At 43.2% G+C, this 17,403-nt stretch overlaps 1 protein-coding gene across 1 annotated transcript in view; it reads right to left on the bottom strand.

Moving 5' to 3' along the window:
- The window catches only part of EXOC8 (exocyst complex component 8), a 45,512-nt gene extending 33,792 nt beyond the window's left edge, over window positions 1-11,720 (bottom strand). Inside the window, exons 1-2 of the mRNA XM_040429300.1 lie at window positions 11,646-11,720; window positions 11,159-11,615 (exon numbers count right to left, since the gene is read on the bottom strand). Of these exons, the coding sequence (XP_040285234.1) occupies window positions 11,159-11,607 (449 nt within the window). The 5' untranslated portion in view covers window positions 11,608-11,615; window positions 11,646-11,720. The remainder of the gene's footprint in view (window positions 1-11,158; window positions 11,616-11,645) is intronic.
- Between the last annotated feature and the right edge of the window lie 5,683 nt (window positions 11,721-17,403).

Raw genomic sequence — 17,403 nt, 5'->3', positions numbered from 1 at the left:
ATGATTTTTGGTTGCTCTATATTACACTATGTGAGGCAAGATAACAAGAAATAGCTGTTTTGGCACCGTTTTTATTTTTTATTTACAACATTCATCTGACAGGTTAGATCATGCGATATTCTTATAGACCAGGTTGTCACGGATGCGGTGATACCTAATATGTATACTTTTTTATTTTATTTATGTAAGTTTTACACAATGATTTCATTTTTGAAGCAAAAAAAAAATCATGTTTTAGTGTTTCCATAGCCTGAAAGCCATAATTTTTTCAGTTTTTGGGTGATTACCTTGCGTAGGGTTTGATTTTTGCGGGATGAGATGGCGTTTTTATTGGCACTATTTTGGGGTGTGTGTGACTTTTTGATTGCTTGCTATTACACTTTTTGTGATGTAAGGTGACAAAAAATGGTTTATTTAGCACAGTTTTTATTTAAATTTTTTTACGGTGTTCATCTGAGGGGTTAGGTCATGTGATATTTTTAAAGAGCCGATCGAAACGGACGCAGCGATACCTAATATGTATACTTTTTTTTCCCCCCTATTCTTTACCAAAAAATTTTTGAACTTTATTTGGGGAAAATTACGTTTTTGTTTATTTTTACTTGAAACTTCATTTTTTGGGGGGAAAACTTTATTTTTTCAACTTTTTTTTGTCCCACTTTGCTGGTCTAATCCTTTACAATGCATTCCAATACTTCTGTATTGGAATGCATAGGCTGTATGAGTAATACTGTGTGTATTACTCATACAGCTTCTGGCTTGTGAGATCCAGGGTGCTGGAGGACATGGATGGGGGCAGGCGGGCACAGTTGCCGACACAGACAACGCACGGCCGGCAATTTTGGAGGCAGAGCGCACAGAGGGGGGCACAGATCATGGCAGGGGGCACAGATCATGGGGCACATATTGGCGGCACACAGCAGCCAGTGCCTGATTTCAGGTTCTGATCTGCAGAGTGCAGATCTGAACCTGAAACAGACACTTCTACACTGCAGCGATCAGATTGGTCAGTCTGCACAGACTAACCAATCGGAGCGATTGCCGGCAAGGGACCACTCTGATTGGTCCCTTGCCAGCATTACTGGTCTCTGCACTGTGCTTGGGGCAGAAGCTTTAATCCAAGCGTTTTGCAGCGCTTGGATTAAAGAGCTGCCAGAACGTTTATATATGTGCTAGCTGCACGGGACATGTGCAGATAGCACGTATATAGCCGTATGGCAGTCGTGAAGGGTTAAGGACAAATTCAGTTCTGAAGTCACTTTGAGGGCCTTACATAATAAAAACATTTTAGAAACTACACCCCTCAATTTATTCAAAACTGATTTTACAAATGTTAGCCCTTTAGGTGCTCCATATGTCATCGTAAACCTGTACATTGGCACATGGCAGTGCTCAGAAGGCAGGGATCGCCATATGGTTTTTGGAGGGCAGATTTTGCTGGAATCATTTTCGGGAGCCAAGTCCCATCTAAAGGGACCTTGATATACCGAAAAACTTTGTGAAAGTACCCTTAAAGAATTGCCTCGAGGAACAACGACTGAATACAAGACAGATTTGAAACACATTGTGAAAGACAAAGATTGCCAGAAGTCTCACTAAAGTTGACTTGTGCGTTGCGTGAAAATCTCAGCATGCTCCTCTTTGTGCGTTTTTCACGTAACACAGGCCCCATAAAAATGAATGGGGTTGCGTGAAAATCGCAAGCATCCGCAAGCAAGTGCGGATGCGGTGCGATTTTCACGCACGGTTGCTAGGAGATGATCAGGATGGAGACCCGATCATTATTATTTTCCCTTATAACATGGTTATAAGGGAAAATAATAGCATTCTGAATACAGAATGCATAGTAAAACATCGCTGGAGGGGTTAAAAAAAATAAAAAATTATTTAACTCACCTTAGTCCACTTGATCGCGGCCCGGCATCTCCTTCTGATCTCTGTGCAGCAACAGGACCTTTGGTGACGTCATTCCGGTCATCACATGATCCATCACATGATCTTTTACCATGGTGATGGATCATGTGATGACCGGAATGACGTCACCAAAGGTCCTGTTGCTGCACAGAGATCAGATGAAGCCAGAAGGAGATGCCGGCTACGCGATCAAGTGGACTAAGGTGAGTTAAATAATTTTTATTTATTTTTTTAACCCCTCCAGCGATGTTTTACTATGCATTCTGTATTCAGAATGCTATTATTTTCCCTTATAACCATGTTATAAGGGAAAATAATACAATCTACAGAACACCAATCCCAAGCCCGAACTTCTGTGAAGAAGTTCGGGTTTGGGTACCAAACATGCGCGATTTTTCTCACGCGAGTGCAAAACGCATTACAATGTTTTGCACTCGCGCGGAAAAATCGCGGGTGTTCCCGTAACGCACCCGCACATTTTCCCGCAACGCCCGTGTGAAAGAGGCCTAAGGGTGTTCGGGGCAAAACCTAGATAAAAACCATCCTGAAGAAGTTCTAATATTTGGGAGATGTTAGGGGTGACCTCACAAAAATTTATTTTCACACCATGAAGCAAATTTTCTCCATATTTTTAAGTAGATCTTTGAGGTGTTATTTTTTCAACTTAATATTTTGTACCACTCTTTCAGAAAGCCCATTTTTTTTGCTAAAGAGTCTTTTTCAAAAATCCACACTGATAATTTCAGGATCTTTATCTCCGGGTGAAAACTGGACCTTGTGATAGTAAATACGGATTTGAGGGAAGGATGATCAGATGTTCCCTGCTTATGTTCTTCAGGGGGCCGAACCAACTCCTTTTGGGCTAATATGGGACTATGAGAATTAGATTGCAATTCTCAGTCCTGAATTTCTGAAGAAGAACCCCCCGGATTAAGGGCTCTTTCACACAAGCGGATGCTGTGCGGGTAATCTGCTGCGTGAAAGAGCCAAGCCCTGTTCCGGAAAGCAGACACATGGAGCATTAACATGATTGATAATGCTCTTTGCCTCTCTGTGACCTTTTTACTACAAAATCACAGTAAGATAAAGTTGTCACCGAGATTTTGTAGTAAAAGGGTCACAGAGAGGTAAAGATCATTATCATTCATGTTAATGCCCTGTGTCTCTGCCATCAGGAACAGGGCTTGGCACTCTTTCACGCAGTGGATTCCACGCACGGGATCCGCTCGTGTGAAAGAGCCCTAAAGTGATTGGTGGGAACAAGTATGCTAGATTGTATTAGGCTTGGGCGATATACCAGTGTTCACGATATACTGCTGTATTAAAAAACGGCAATATGGCGATATCGCTGTTTCCTAATTACCGCAGTATTTTGTGACGTCATCGAAGCGGTCATGTGCGCTGACCGCTTCTAAATCTGCGTCCGCCCGCCCCTGCACCTTGCATAGCGCTGAGTACAAACACATTCCCCTCCCGCCACTCGCTCCTGGCTCCTTCTTGCTCCGCCTCCCTTATTCAAGTCTCCAGACTCCACCCACAATCTGACATCACCATCCGTCACCCACCCGTGCCGGTTCTATTGTATGTGGCGAACTCTGTGTGAGTAGGGTGTCTCTGGAGAGACTTTTTCTACGGCTGCCTTGCTCGTGTGCTCTGATGACAAAATTACAAACGTATTACTTCCCGCAGCAGGCCGTCCCCGGCTCTCCCTCCTTCTTGCTCCCATATTCAAATCTCCGCCCACCGACATCTCATGTCAGAATCAGAGCACACAAGCAAGGCAGCCGCGGGAAAAGTCTCTCCAGACTCCCTCCGCAGAAGAGTTCGCCACTTTGCCTGACTGTGAGGAGTGTCCAGGCAGAGGAACAGGAGTGAGTGAGAGACCCTAAAAAGCATAGTATAGTGTCAGCACATTGATCTATGATAGCAGGCATTAGGGAATAATGAGTCACATGAGTCCCCCAAACATGAGCAACAAGAAGACTTTATTAAAACGTCTCCTTGTGGCTGCCCCCATACAGCATAACGTCTCCTTGTGGCTGCCCCCATACAGCATAACGTCTCCTTGTGGCTGCCCCCATACAGCATAACGTCTCCTTGTGGCTGCCCCCATACAGCATAACGTCTCCTTGTGTTAATATAATATCGTTATCGTCTGAATATTTTTTATATCACCCAACCCTAGATTGTATAGCCAATACTGGCTGAACGCATTCACAGCTTGTAGATGGTCCGTAGGGTTGAGGGAGAAGAATCACTTTGCCTTCTGATTTTTTTCTGGAGAATAACAGATCTATGTTGGGAGGACAAAAAAGGGACCATTCTCCTGGATCTACTTTGTATCAACTCAGTCTGTCGTGTAATTGAGAGAGCCCTTCAGATGGACTGCTGATCTTTCTGCCCAAGAAAATATTTTCTGTGATTCAGTGTTGACTAAAGGCGGTTGTGCCTTGTACCTTCCTGATGTATGAAGGCTACCGCAGTAATGTTGTCCGAGTGAACTAATACATGACAGTTTCTGGACATCTCTCTTGTTGTTTTTAGACCATTTCAGATGGCTAACTGTTCTTTGAAGTTTGACGACTGAGCTCTCTCCTCTTTTGACCATTGACCCTGAAAAAGACCTCGGTCCGAATAGACCCCCCCAACTTCAGGAATTCACATCTGTTAATGAGAAAATACATTTTTGCTGCCAGTGCACTCCCTTCAGATTTCTGCCTGCCCTCCACAAAATTAGAGATTGTTTTACTTCTTTAGTTATGTATACCCTCTGGTCCATTGTTGCTGGAGATCTGTTCCACCTGGAAAGGACAAATTTTTGGAGAGTCCTCATGTGGAATTGTGCCCATGCTACTACCAGAATACAGGATGACAGAATCCCCAGTAGTGCCATGGCTGATCTGATTGAGCAAAAGGTTTTCTTTTGAAATTACTGCACCTGGAACTGAATGTTTTTTAGTTTCTGCAGTGGAAGCAAAGACATCTGTTTTGTTGAGTCCAGAAGAATACCTGGGAAAGTTTAACTGGTGTTCGGGTTTTTTAAACTGGATTTTTTCCGAGTTGATGATCCAGCCTAATATCTGGAGTGTTTGAATTATGATCTGGAGCTGGGAATAAAGACGATGGTCTGATTCTGCCACTACCAGTATGTCGTCTAGGTAGGGTACTATTATCATAGACTCTTTCCTGAAGGTTTTTATTAACTCGGTCATGATCTTGGTAAAGATCCTTGGAGCAGAGGATACCCCGAAAGGGAGGTATTTGAACTGGAGATGTAGAATTACCTTGCCCCGCTTTAACGCAAATTGTAGGAATTGTCTTAACTGTGGATGGATTGGAACATGGTAGTAGGTGTCTTTCAAGTCTATAGAAGCCATTACCTCCGCCCCCCCCCCTTTTTTTTTTTATATTAGTTGCACTGTTTTGATGGTCTCCATTTTGAATTTGTGGTACGCAATAAATCCGTTTAGCGGTTTTAGGTTTATTATGATCCTGTACTTGCCATTGGGTTTTCTCACAGAAAATAGACAAGAATAATGACTTTTTCCCTTTTCGGTTACTGGGACAGGTTCTACCGCCCCCATATCTATTAACGGTCTTATTTTTTGAAGTAGTATATTTTGGTGATGAGATGGGAATTTTGCTGGCACAAATTTTTGCGGGGGGAAAAGGTATCTAAAACTGGTTGCTCCCAGGTGTTGTAAAAGGAAGCGAGTCTGCCCTCCACTGGAATGGCGTCATTGCTTAGAGGAGGATTCTCCTCTACTGGGATTGAAGAGAAAATTTCTTCCCTACTCCCCTTTTGCATAGCTCCATCTCCCTGTTTTACCTTTCTCTTTCCTATCTCCCTTGTCATAAGGTTTCCCATGAAAAAACTGATTTCTTTTTTCAAACACATCAACAGGGAATCCCGTTTTACGGTCCGTGGCATTTTCCAAAATCTTATCCAGGTTAGCACCGAACATATACTGGCCATATAATAGAAGGAAGATTAGCTTATCTTTTGAAGCTATATCCCGTGACCATGCTTTTAGCCATAGCCCCCTGTGGGCTGAGTTAGAAAGAACAGAAGAGCGAGCTGATAGCCTCACGCACTCAGCAGAGGTGTCTGCAAGGAAATTTGTTGCCATTTTTAGTAAGGGAAGGCTTCCTAAAATGTATTTCCTAGGTGTTTAATTAATCAGGTGCAATTCAAGTTGTTCTAGCCAAACATTAAGTGTATGTGCCACACAAGTTGAAGCTACACCGGGCTTCAGTAATGCCAACGTTGCCTCTTAAGTCTTTAACAGACACTCAGTTTTTCTATCCATCGGATCTTTTAATTGTGATGCATCTTCAAACTGTAGCACTGTACGCTTAGCCACAGGAGCATCAACTTTGGGTATAGTATGCGAGTTAACGCAATCTTCCTCACTAAAAGGATATCATCTTTTTAATACTCTAGGAAAGAAAGATCTCTTTTCTGGTTTAGTCCATTCCATCTTAATCATATTTTGTATATTTTCTGGTAGCCAGAAATACACTTATGCCTTTCCCCTAACAGTCCAAAAATTTCTTCCTGTACTGATCATGGCTTTTTTGGTGTCTCCATCTGGACATTGGCCCTTATATCTCTAATTTTCCATCTATTCATCAATATCCTCTAGGTTAAATAGGAATTTTTTATATTCATTATACTTATCTGAGTAGACATAAGATCTATCACCAAAGTTATTATCAGATAGGAAGTTATGAGCCAGATCAATTTATCCCCAGGCGCAGGTTTCCGGGATCTGCGATGCCAAAAGTGACGTCACGGCGCTCCGCCCACTTGCGCTGACGTCACGCCGCATCCATAGGAAGCCAGAGGGAGCGCATGATAGCGCTGCTTCGGCCCATAGTACCGCCCCGCAAAAGATTCCCCTGGGCAGCCGCAGAAGGGATCTTCGCAGGGGGAAACTGCGCCTGCAGTGCCCGATCGCAGGCTTCAATAAAAGGGAGAGCCAGCCTCCGGATCCGACCTCAGCCTGCATGAAGGAGGTAATAAAGCCAGGAACCCAGTCCAGCCCCCCTCTGTCTTCCTTCTTCTGGTAGGACAGGAAAAACACTGGTGAGGAGGGGGAAGGGTTGGTGTTTTTCCTGTCCTATCAGAAGGAATGCAGTCTTATGTGTGCCGTCATGGAGATGACTGGGGAACCAGCCATTTTGACCATATACCTTTTACCAAAGATCCATTAACACCTCCAGCTAGGCCAATTAAATTGAAGGAATCAATTTAGATGAAGATATGCTACTAGTGACATTAAGTTGCTGTACAAACATCAGACATGTTGACGGTCTAAAAGCTGTGGAATATTTTGTTAGAAAACAATGGAATAGACTAGAGTATTGAAATTGATTGAGTTTACACTTACAATAAGTTTTATTTTTAATGGGTTCTTCTACCTGCAGCTCCAGGGGACAGCTATTGTTCATGGGGCTGTGGGAGAGGGACTTATTCCTGTCAGATCGACATGTCTTAAAGGACGGCAACATTTTTTGGGCATGCTACATGAATGTTTTTTTGATCTGGCAGAGGTTGGAAGCTGACCTGAGAGTTTTTACAAGAACTGAATAACAATGAAAGAAACATAAAATTCACCTATACTTTTGATAGGAATACTATGCAATTCCTGGATGATTCTAGCTATCGGGATTTACAAGGCCATCTTCAAACAAATGTTTTTCAAAAAACTACTGCGGTAAATGTTTATTTACGCATGTCAACTTCTCCCCAGATTATTAATGGGATACCCACTGGCCAATTTCTGCAACATTGTAGGATTTGTTCCTCTGGTGTAACATTCAACCAGCAAGAGGAAGATCTAGGATAGCAATTTGAAAAAGAGGACAGAGCCAGAGGGCGATCAAGACAGCACGTAGATGGGTGGAACTAGGGATGAGCGGTAAACTGGTGTCAGCGATATACCGCGGTATTAAGAAACACCGATATGGCGATATCACTGTGTGCCAATAACCGCGCGCGGGGGGGGGGTCAAAACTTGTATAATAGTCACCTTGTGCCCCCACACAGTATAACGTGTCCTTGTGGCCGCCCCACACAGTATAACGTGTCCTTGTGGCCGCCCCACACAGTATAACGTGTCCTTGTGGCCGCCCCACACAGTATAACGTGTCCTTGTGGCCGCCCCACACAGTATAACGTGTCCTTGTGGCCGCCCCACACAGTATAACGTGTCCTTGTGGCCGCCCCACACAGTATAACGTGTCCTTGTGGCCGCCCCACACAGTATAACGTGTCCTTGTGGCCGCCCCACACAGTATAACGTGTCCTTGTGGCCGCCCCACACAGTATAACGTGTCCTTGTGGCCACCCCACACAGTATAACGTGTCCTTGTGGCCACCCCACACAGTATAACGTGTCCTTGTGGCCACCCCACACAGTATAACGTGTCCTTGTGGCCACCCCACACAGTATAACGTGTCCTTGTGGCCACCCCACACAGTATAACGTGTCCTTGTGGCCACCCCACACAGTATAACCTCTCCTTGTGTCTTTTTCTATCTTTTAAACGGGTATTTACCGCGATATATATCGTTATCACGATAAATCTGTTAATATCATTATCGTCTGAATATTTTTGATATCGCCCAAACCTGGGTGGAACAAAGCAGACGTCATAATCTTCTATTTTCTATTGCACTGCTTGCCCAAACATGAGAAAGCCACTGACTTGTGATCTTCCAATTGAGGTCAATTGGTTTAAACAGGGATGCTCAACCTGCGGTCCTCCAGCTGTTGTAAAACTACAACTCCCACCATGCCCTTCTGTAAGCTGATAGCTGTAGGCTGTCCGGAAATGATGGGAGTTGTAGTTTTGCAACAGCCGGAGGGCCGCAGGTTGAGCATGCCTGGTTTAGAAAACATAATTTGTAATTGGATTGAAAATTGGCTTCAAGATCGTAATTCAAAGAGTTTTGGTCAATGATAAGCATTTATGTCACAGAGCAGAGATAATGAGTTTGTCAGACTCTGCTCCCCAGATGACAGAAAAGACAAAAAAAAGGGAGCAACGTCTTCAGCAGTACTACCAGTACACTTCCAGTATATATTGTTCACACGAGTAAGGTAATTTAGAAGAACAAATCGGACACTTTCTAACTCTTGGAGCTGTCACTATCATTCTACAAACACACAGGGAGAGAGATGCATAGAGCCCAAGTCTGCCTCCACAAGAGCAGCCTCACAGCATTGTTATGAGAACAAACTCTCCCCACCTGGAAAGGACAGGAAGACACGGAGGTGGGGCCGGAGGAGTGTCTGCTTTATTCTTCCTAACCCTACCTCGTTGGAGGACAGTTATCTCATAGTAATGTCGCCGTGGAAGGTGGAAATCGAAAAATCCAGATGCTGCTCCTCCTTCTGAATGCTGCAGTGTCCCCAAACATCAGCTTACGACTAGGGTTGAGCTAACCCGAACTTTAGGATTTTTGGACCCCGGACTCGAACTTTTCAATAAAAGTTCGGGTTCGATGAGTTAATAGCGCTTTTTGAAAGGCTGCAGAGCAGCCAATCAACAAGTGTTTCTCATGTGCCCTTAGAAGCCATCACAGCCATGCCTACGTTTGGCCAGTGCAGCATGTGACCCAGCCTCTATTTAAGCTGGAGTCACGTAGCGCTGCATGTCACTCTGCTCTGATTAGTGTAGGGAGAGGATGCTGCTGCTGTTGAGGGAGAGAATAGGACAGAATCTTTAATCTGAAGTGCTTGTTAACTCCGCGTTCTACCTAGATTTTGTTTTGTGGGTACAGTGCACAATCTTTTTACCCTGCCCTGAGCGCAGTGACCCAGAAAAATAACTTTTATCCGTCTGTTAGGTGGGGGCGGCGGCGGACATTTTATGCAAGTTCTGTGCACCAGCACAGCATATGTTCATTTGTGACAGTCAAATAGAAGCTTGAAAATACTGCAATTATATATTCTGGGTTTAAAAAAAATTAAAAAAAATAAAATTACCCATTTTTGGCAAGACCCTACATCTGTGGCCTTTGCAGCATTTGTATGTCTGCAATTTAAGCTTGAAATACAGCAATAATTTTCTGGGTTTTAAAAAACACCCTTTTTGGGCAGAATACTAAATTTTACAGCCCTTGTTGCATCTTTCAGTGTGAAATACAAGGGTAAGATACTGTTGTCATAGTCTGCAATAAAAAGAAAAAAACACCCATTTTGGGCAAAATACAGAATTTTGCAGCCTTTGCTGCATATGTCATTGTGAGATACACGCGTTAGATGAGTGCACCGATGCCCAACCACTTATGTCCCCTAGACAGTGGTGAAGGGCATCATCATAAATTATGTGCATTCTCCACCAGTCAATGCTCCTAGATGGAAACCTCCTACAGCCCATGACTGGAGTAGATTTCAATCGTCATTTACACAAGGAAATAGCTGTAAATTATAGTGAACCCTAACCCTGATGGCCTAACCTCTGCCATGCTCCCACACTGCCAGTACCCCAGGATGGCGAGCAGAGCTAGATCGAGCAGGTCAAGGGCTCTTATTTACAACAAGACACTGCCGGGCAGAGGCTTCCGCCCAGCAATGTGTTCGGTGATGTCACCGGCTCTGATGGGCGGGCTTTATCGCTGCCCTAGTCGTTTTACAGGCTAGGGCAGCGCTAAAGCCCGCCCATCAGTGCCGGTGATGTCACCGGGCTCACTGCTGGGTGGAAGCCTCCGTCTGGCAGCTCGGTTCATCACCAAAACTCCAGAAAATGCCTTTGCCCTGCGCAATTTAGCGCAGGGCAAAGGAGAGCATCGGATAATTAACTGCTCCGATGCTGAAGTCAGGGGGGCTGCCTGGGTGAAAATGGGCATATGTCCGGGGTCACCTCTGAACCCGAACAACCCCTTTAATATTCACTACATAAATGACAAATTGCTGAAGTGAGACAACCACATTAAACAACTAAATATGATACCAACAGTCATTCACCTAAATGCACCATTAGAATCAACTCCCCTGATGAGCTTGTCAACCCAGCTGTATAGTTTTGCCCACATGAAAATCTCCTCCATCAGCTAATAGGGCAGGTAAGAAACCTGCTCAGCGATGTACCAAAACATCATAGCAGTATCATACAACTGTGGGAACAGGACTCACTTCCATGTCAGACTATGACAAATTCTGATTCCAAGCTACTAGGAAGATAAAGCTGTCATCAGAATTATAATATAGAAATACTGAGCGATATCAAGTACCTGCCAGGCGTCTCAAGCAAATTTTGGCATCCATCCACCTTCTCCAACAAAGTAGTCAGATTTCTTGTTTTGCCTTCCTCGGCTTCCTCATGGAAAGCAGCTTTGAGCTCACGGGCGGCTTCCGACCGGTCTGAGTGCAGTAAAGTCTGCGACACGCTCTCCATGATCCCCTTCTGCTCAGTGAGGATATGGCTCAGCTGGTACATCTCCCCTTCTAAGTAGCTAATCTCTTTCGCGGTTTCAATAAACTGCCGATAGTTTTGGTATACATTACGCTTCAGGCTCTGAGCGGTCTCATCTGCTAAGCCCTGTATGCGTTGTCTATGCTCCTGCAGATCCCTATCGCCGTCAGACTGTTGGGAGAGAAGCTTTACGTAGTGCTCAGCCTGAAAATGACTATACTCTAGCTGTCTTTTTAACCGGAACATAGAACCGCTAATCTCAGCCATAGTGAAAGGGAAAAAAATATATATCTTATAGATGGAAGGGTGAACAGGCCTTAAAATTAGGTTCGCGTCCAGAACGGCAGTGACTAGAATGGAGTTGCTCCTGGTAGGTATGATGTCACAGGAAGAGGCGGGGTCTCATGCCAAACACAGTGACGATATCAGTTCATGCTAGTGAAAAGAAAGGAGTTGCTTGCTGTATTGTTCTGTTGTGTGTGTGGAGGGGAGCTCTGGTTTTCTTTTAACCACCTCAGCCCCCCTAGCTTAAACACCCTTAATGACCAGGCCACTTTTTACAATTCTGCACTACACTACTTTCACCATTTATTGCTTGGTCATGCAACTTACCACCCAAATGAATTTTACCTCCTTTTCTTCTCACTAATAGAGCTTTCATTTGGTGGTATTTCATTGCTGCTGACATTCTTACTTTTTTTGTTATTAATCAAAATTTAACGATTTGTTTTGCAAAAAAATAACATTTTTCACTTTCAGTTGTAAAATTTAGCTGAAAAAAACGACATCCATATATAATTTTTTCTCTAAATTAATTGTTCTACATGTCTTTGATAAAAAAAAAAAATGTTTGGGTAAAAAAAAAATGGCCTGGGTAAAAGTTATAGCATTTACAAACTATGGTACAAAAATGTGAATTTCCGCTTTTTGAAGCAGCTCTGACTTTCTGAGCACCTGTCATGTTTCCTGAGGTTCTACAATGCCCAGACACTAGAAAAACCCCACAAATGACCCCATTTCGGAAAGTAGACACCCTAAGGTATTCGCTGATAGGCATAGTGAGTTCATAGAATTTTTTATTTTTTGTCACAAGTTAGCGGAAAATGTTTTTGTTTTTTTTTCTTACAAAGTCTCATATTCCACTAACTTGTGACAAAAAATCAAAACTTCCATGAACTCACTATGCCCATCACTAAATACCCCTTGGAGTGTCTTCTTTCCAAAATGGGGTCACTTGTGGGGTAGTTATACTGCCCTGGCATTCTAGGGGCCCTAATGTGTGGTAAGTAGTTTGAAATCAAAATGTGTAAAAAATGACCTATGAAATCCTAAAGGTGCTCTTTGGAATGTGGGCCCCTTTGCCCACCTAGGCTGCAAAAAAGTGTCACACATGTGGTATTGCCGTACTCAGGAGAAGTTGGGCAATGTGTTTTGGGGTGTCATTTTACATATACCCATGCTGGGTGAGATAAATATCTTGGTCAATTGCCAACTTTGTATAAAAAAATGGGAAAAGTTGTCTTTTGCCAAGATATTTCTCTCACCCAGCATGGGTATATGTAAAAAGACACCCCAAAACACATTGCCCAACTTCTCCTGAGTACGGCGATACCACATGTATGACACTTTATTGCAGCCTAGGTGGGCAAAGGGGCCCACATTCCAAAGAGCACCTTTAGGATTTCACAGGGCATTTTTTACACATTTTGATTTGAAACTACTTCTCACGCATTAGGGCCCCTAAAATGCCAGGGCAGTATAACTACCCCACAAGTGACCCCATTTTGGAAAGAAGACACCCCAAGGTATTTCGTGATGGGCATAGTGAGTTCATGGAAGTTTTTATTTTTTGTCAAAAGTTAGTGGAATATGAGACTTTGTAAGGAAAAAAAGAAATAAAAATAAAATCATATTCCGCTAACTTGTGACAAAAAATAAAAAGTTCTATGAACTCACTATGCCCATCAGTGAATACCTTAGGGTGTCTACTTTCCGAAATGGGGTCATTTGTGGGGTGTTTGTACTGTCTGGCCATTGTAGAACCTCAGGAAACATGACAGGTGCTCAGAAAGTCAGAGTTGCTTCAAAAAGCGGAAATTCACATTTTTGTACCATAGTTTGTAAACGCTATAACTTTTACCCAGACCATTTTTTTTTTTTACCCAAACATTTTTTTTTTATCAAAGACATGTAGAACAATAAATTTAGAGAAAAATTTATATAGAAATGTATTTTTATTTTTTTAATTTACAACTGAAAGTGAAAAATGTAATTTTTTTGCAAAAATTTAGTTAAATTTCGATGAATAACAAAAAAAGTAAAAATGTTAGCAGCAATGAAATACCACCAAATGAAAGCTCTATTAGTGAGAAGAAACGGAGGTAAAATTCATTTGGGTGGTAAGTTGTATGACCGAGCAATAAACTGTGAAAGTAGTGTAGTGCAGAATTGTAAAAAGTGGTCTGGTCATTAAGGGTGTTTAAGCTAGGGGGGCTGAGGTGGTTAAAGTGACACTGATCAGATTTGCAAAAAAATGATCTGGTCCTTAAGGTGAAATAAGGCTGTGTCCTTAAGGGGTTAATGGTAGGTGTACTCTGTCCGCGTACCTAGGACTGAACTGTCCTTAAAAAGAACCTATTACAAGATGTAATTACAAGATGTATCCGAATTTCATGGGTTCCAACGCGTTTCCCCCTCTTAATGCAACAGAGGGTTTATCAGGGGATTGATATAGGGGCAAAACGCACAAAAATTGAACCAGTGGTACACATATGTACTTCTAAGATACAGAGTTTATGGCAAAACAATTCGGCACAGTTGTAACCAACAGATAGAGACAACAGTAGTCACAGTCCCTTAGCATTCATACTATGCAACAGTGCAGGAACTAATATTACATGCACCATATATTCATGAAATGCTGAGTTTGAAACAGAGGGGTTATAAACAAAACCAATCAATGAGACTATAATCACAATTGCTTGACAGTCATACTGTGACGCACTGCATGGACTGATATTACCTGCATCACTGCATCCTGTGTTGTTTCCATTAGATACTAAATGGGATCATACATACCAAGCCGCGTGAGGTGCGAGTAGAATTAATACAAACTCTCAATCTGCCAACTGTGTGACCAGAGATGTGTTCCTGGGGCCAGATGATAGCTCCATTATACAAACCGGATTCCAAAAAAGTTGGGACACTAAACAAATTGTGAATAAAAACTGAATGCAATGATGTGGAGATGGCAAATGTCAATATTTTATTTGTAATAGAACGTAGATGACAGATCAAACGTTTAATCCGAGTAAATGTATCATTTTAAAGGAAAAATACGTTGATTCCAATTTTCACGGTGTCAACAAATCCCAAAAAAGTTGGGACAAGTAACAATAAGAGGCTGGAAAAAGTAAATTTGAGCATAACGAAGAGCTGGAAGACCAATTAACACTAATTAGGTCAATTGGCAACATGATTGGGTATAAAAAGAGCTTCTCAGAGTGGCAGTGTCTCTCAGAAGCCAAGATGGGTAGAGGATCACCAATTCCCACAATGTTGCGCAGAAAGATAGTGGAGCAATATCAGAAAGGTGTTACCCAGCGAAAAATTGCAAAGACTTTGCATCTATCATCATCAACTGTGCATAACATCATCCGAAGATTCAGAGAATCTGGAACAATCTCTGTGCGTAAGGGTCAAGGCCGTAAAACCATACTGGATGCCCGTGATCTCTGGGCCCTTAAACGACACTGCACCACAAACAGGAATGCTACTGTAAAGGAAATCACAGAATGGGCTCAGGAATACTTCCAGAAACCATTGTCAGTGAACACAATCCACCATGCCATCCACCGTTGCCAGCTGAAACTCTACAGTGCAAAGAAGAAGCCATTTCTAAGCAAGATCCACAAGCTCAGGCGTTTTCACTGGGCCAGGGATCATTTAAAATGGAGTATGGCAAAATGGAAGACTGTTCTGTGGTCAGACGAGTCACGATTCAAAGTTCTTTTTGGAAATCTGGGACGCCATGTCATCCGGACCAAAGAGGACAAGGACAACCCAAGTTGTTATCAACGCTCAGTTCAGAAGCCTGCATCTCTGATTGTATGGGGTTGCATGAGTGCGTGTGGCATGGGCAGCTTGCATGTCTGGAAAGGCACCATCAATGCAGAAAAATATATTCAGGTTCTAGAACAACATATGCTCCCATCCAGACGTCATCTCTTTCAGGGAAGACCCTGCATTTTTCAACAAGATAATGCCAGACCACATTCTGCATCAATCACAACATCATGGCTGCGTAGGAGAAGGATCCGGGTACTGAAATGGCCAGTCTGCAGTCCAGATCTTTCACCTATAGAGAACATTTGGCACATCATAAAGAGCAAGGTGCAACAAAGAAGTCCCAAGACGATTGAACAGTTAGAGGCCTGTATTAGACAAGAATGGGAGAGCATTCCTATTTCTAAACTTGAGAAACTGGTCTCCTCGGTCCCCAGACGTCTGTTGAGTGTTGTAAGAAGAAGGGGAGATGCCACACAGTGGTGAAAATGGCCTTGTCCCAACTTTTTGGGGATTTGTTGACACCATGAAATTCTGATTCAACATATTTTTCCCTTAAAATGGTACATTTTCTCAGTTTAAACTTTTGTTCCGTGATTTATGTTCTATTCTGAATAAAATATTAGAAGTTAGCACCTCCACATCATTGCCTTCAGTTTTTATTCACGATTTGTATAGTGTCCCAACTTTTTTGGAATCCAGTTTGTACCTGGAAAGTGTCTGATTTAAAAAGGGGGGCAAGGAGGGTATGGGCTTCACATGCAATCTCCTGATTAGCTGGCTACCTGATCACTCAAGCCATCTCATACAAGATAGGCAGGGTGAGTAATGAGAAACACACCCACAGTCTCCAACATGCCTCCAAACAATATGCGTTCCAAGCCTCCTTCTCATATGGAGAAAAAAAAAAAACCCAAACGGGGGAATTGGGAAAAATCCGCAATCCAGTGCAGTTATATAGTTATTACCCCCCCTTATTACACACGAGAGAACCGCAACATCACGTTCATGTTGATATTAGCCTAAAGTACACTTCCAAGGTAAATGACACCAAAATATATTACAAATTTATAATTAATGGATATCAGAGGTGGTCAAAATAAAGAGCCACCATAGCAATAAAGACTATTAACGATTCTCGCGTAGATACATGGATTCCTATACTATTAGAGGTGAGGTTACTGTCACGGCCATGGCTATGACCGTGACATCTGAACCGCATGCGGTTGTCAGCGGTTTTCTTTGGTGTTCAATCACAGGTGAGGGCTGTGGTATTTGCCTCACCTGTGGTTGCCGCTGGCAACAGTATGTATGTGGCAGCGTAGCAGGCTGAGCTGTGCCATTGCAGCTCGCTACGTTGTGCATGCGGTCTTGTGTGATGTGTGTATGTGTGCACTTCCTTTTTATGTTATTGTGTGCACGTCCCCTTTAAGTGGTGTTTTCCCTTCCCTGGTGTTGGAAGGGTTAATCTCCTTCCTAGTGTGTGTGTGTGCACTGGGTGTGTCCGACTGTGGGGTGTGGCTTCTTGGCCTATAAAGCCTCACAGCTTTTGCAGGCCTGCAGGTTGCTTCAGCCATGCTTAGCTGAGAGCAGCCTCATGTCTTTATTACCTGCCAGTAAGAGCCACCCCTGTGGTCATAACCATAATGTCGCTTTAAGTTATTTCTAGTTATGTGTGATGTCCGTGTGATGTTTTATATGTGATTTTGTGCAGCTATGGATCTGGGTCCCTGTGTGGGGATGCGTTTGTGATCTGCACCCTGCTAACACAGGGATCCAGTCAGCAAGGCTGTGGCAGGTAGGTGGAACTCTTTGTTCACCTGCCATATCCATAGAGCTGTTTATGTCTCCCCTTTTCCTGCAGCTTGGCCGTTGAGACTCCTGCTCCTCCGTGTCTAGGAGGAGTGGGCTTGTCTTACTCAGCTCCTAGGTGAGGGTCATCTTGAGGGCTAGCAGGGACTTTTAGGTTCCGGAGCATGGGCCCTCCTACCATCAAGG

The sequence above is a fragment of the Bufo bufo genome, chromosome 4 (assembly GCF_905171765.1).
Source record: "Bufo bufo chromosome 4, aBufBuf1.1, whole genome shotgun sequence".
NCBI lineage: Eukaryota > Metazoa > Chordata > Amphibia > Anura > Bufonidae > Bufo > Bufo bufo.
This window is presented reverse-complemented; position numbering and strand designations above follow the sequence as displayed.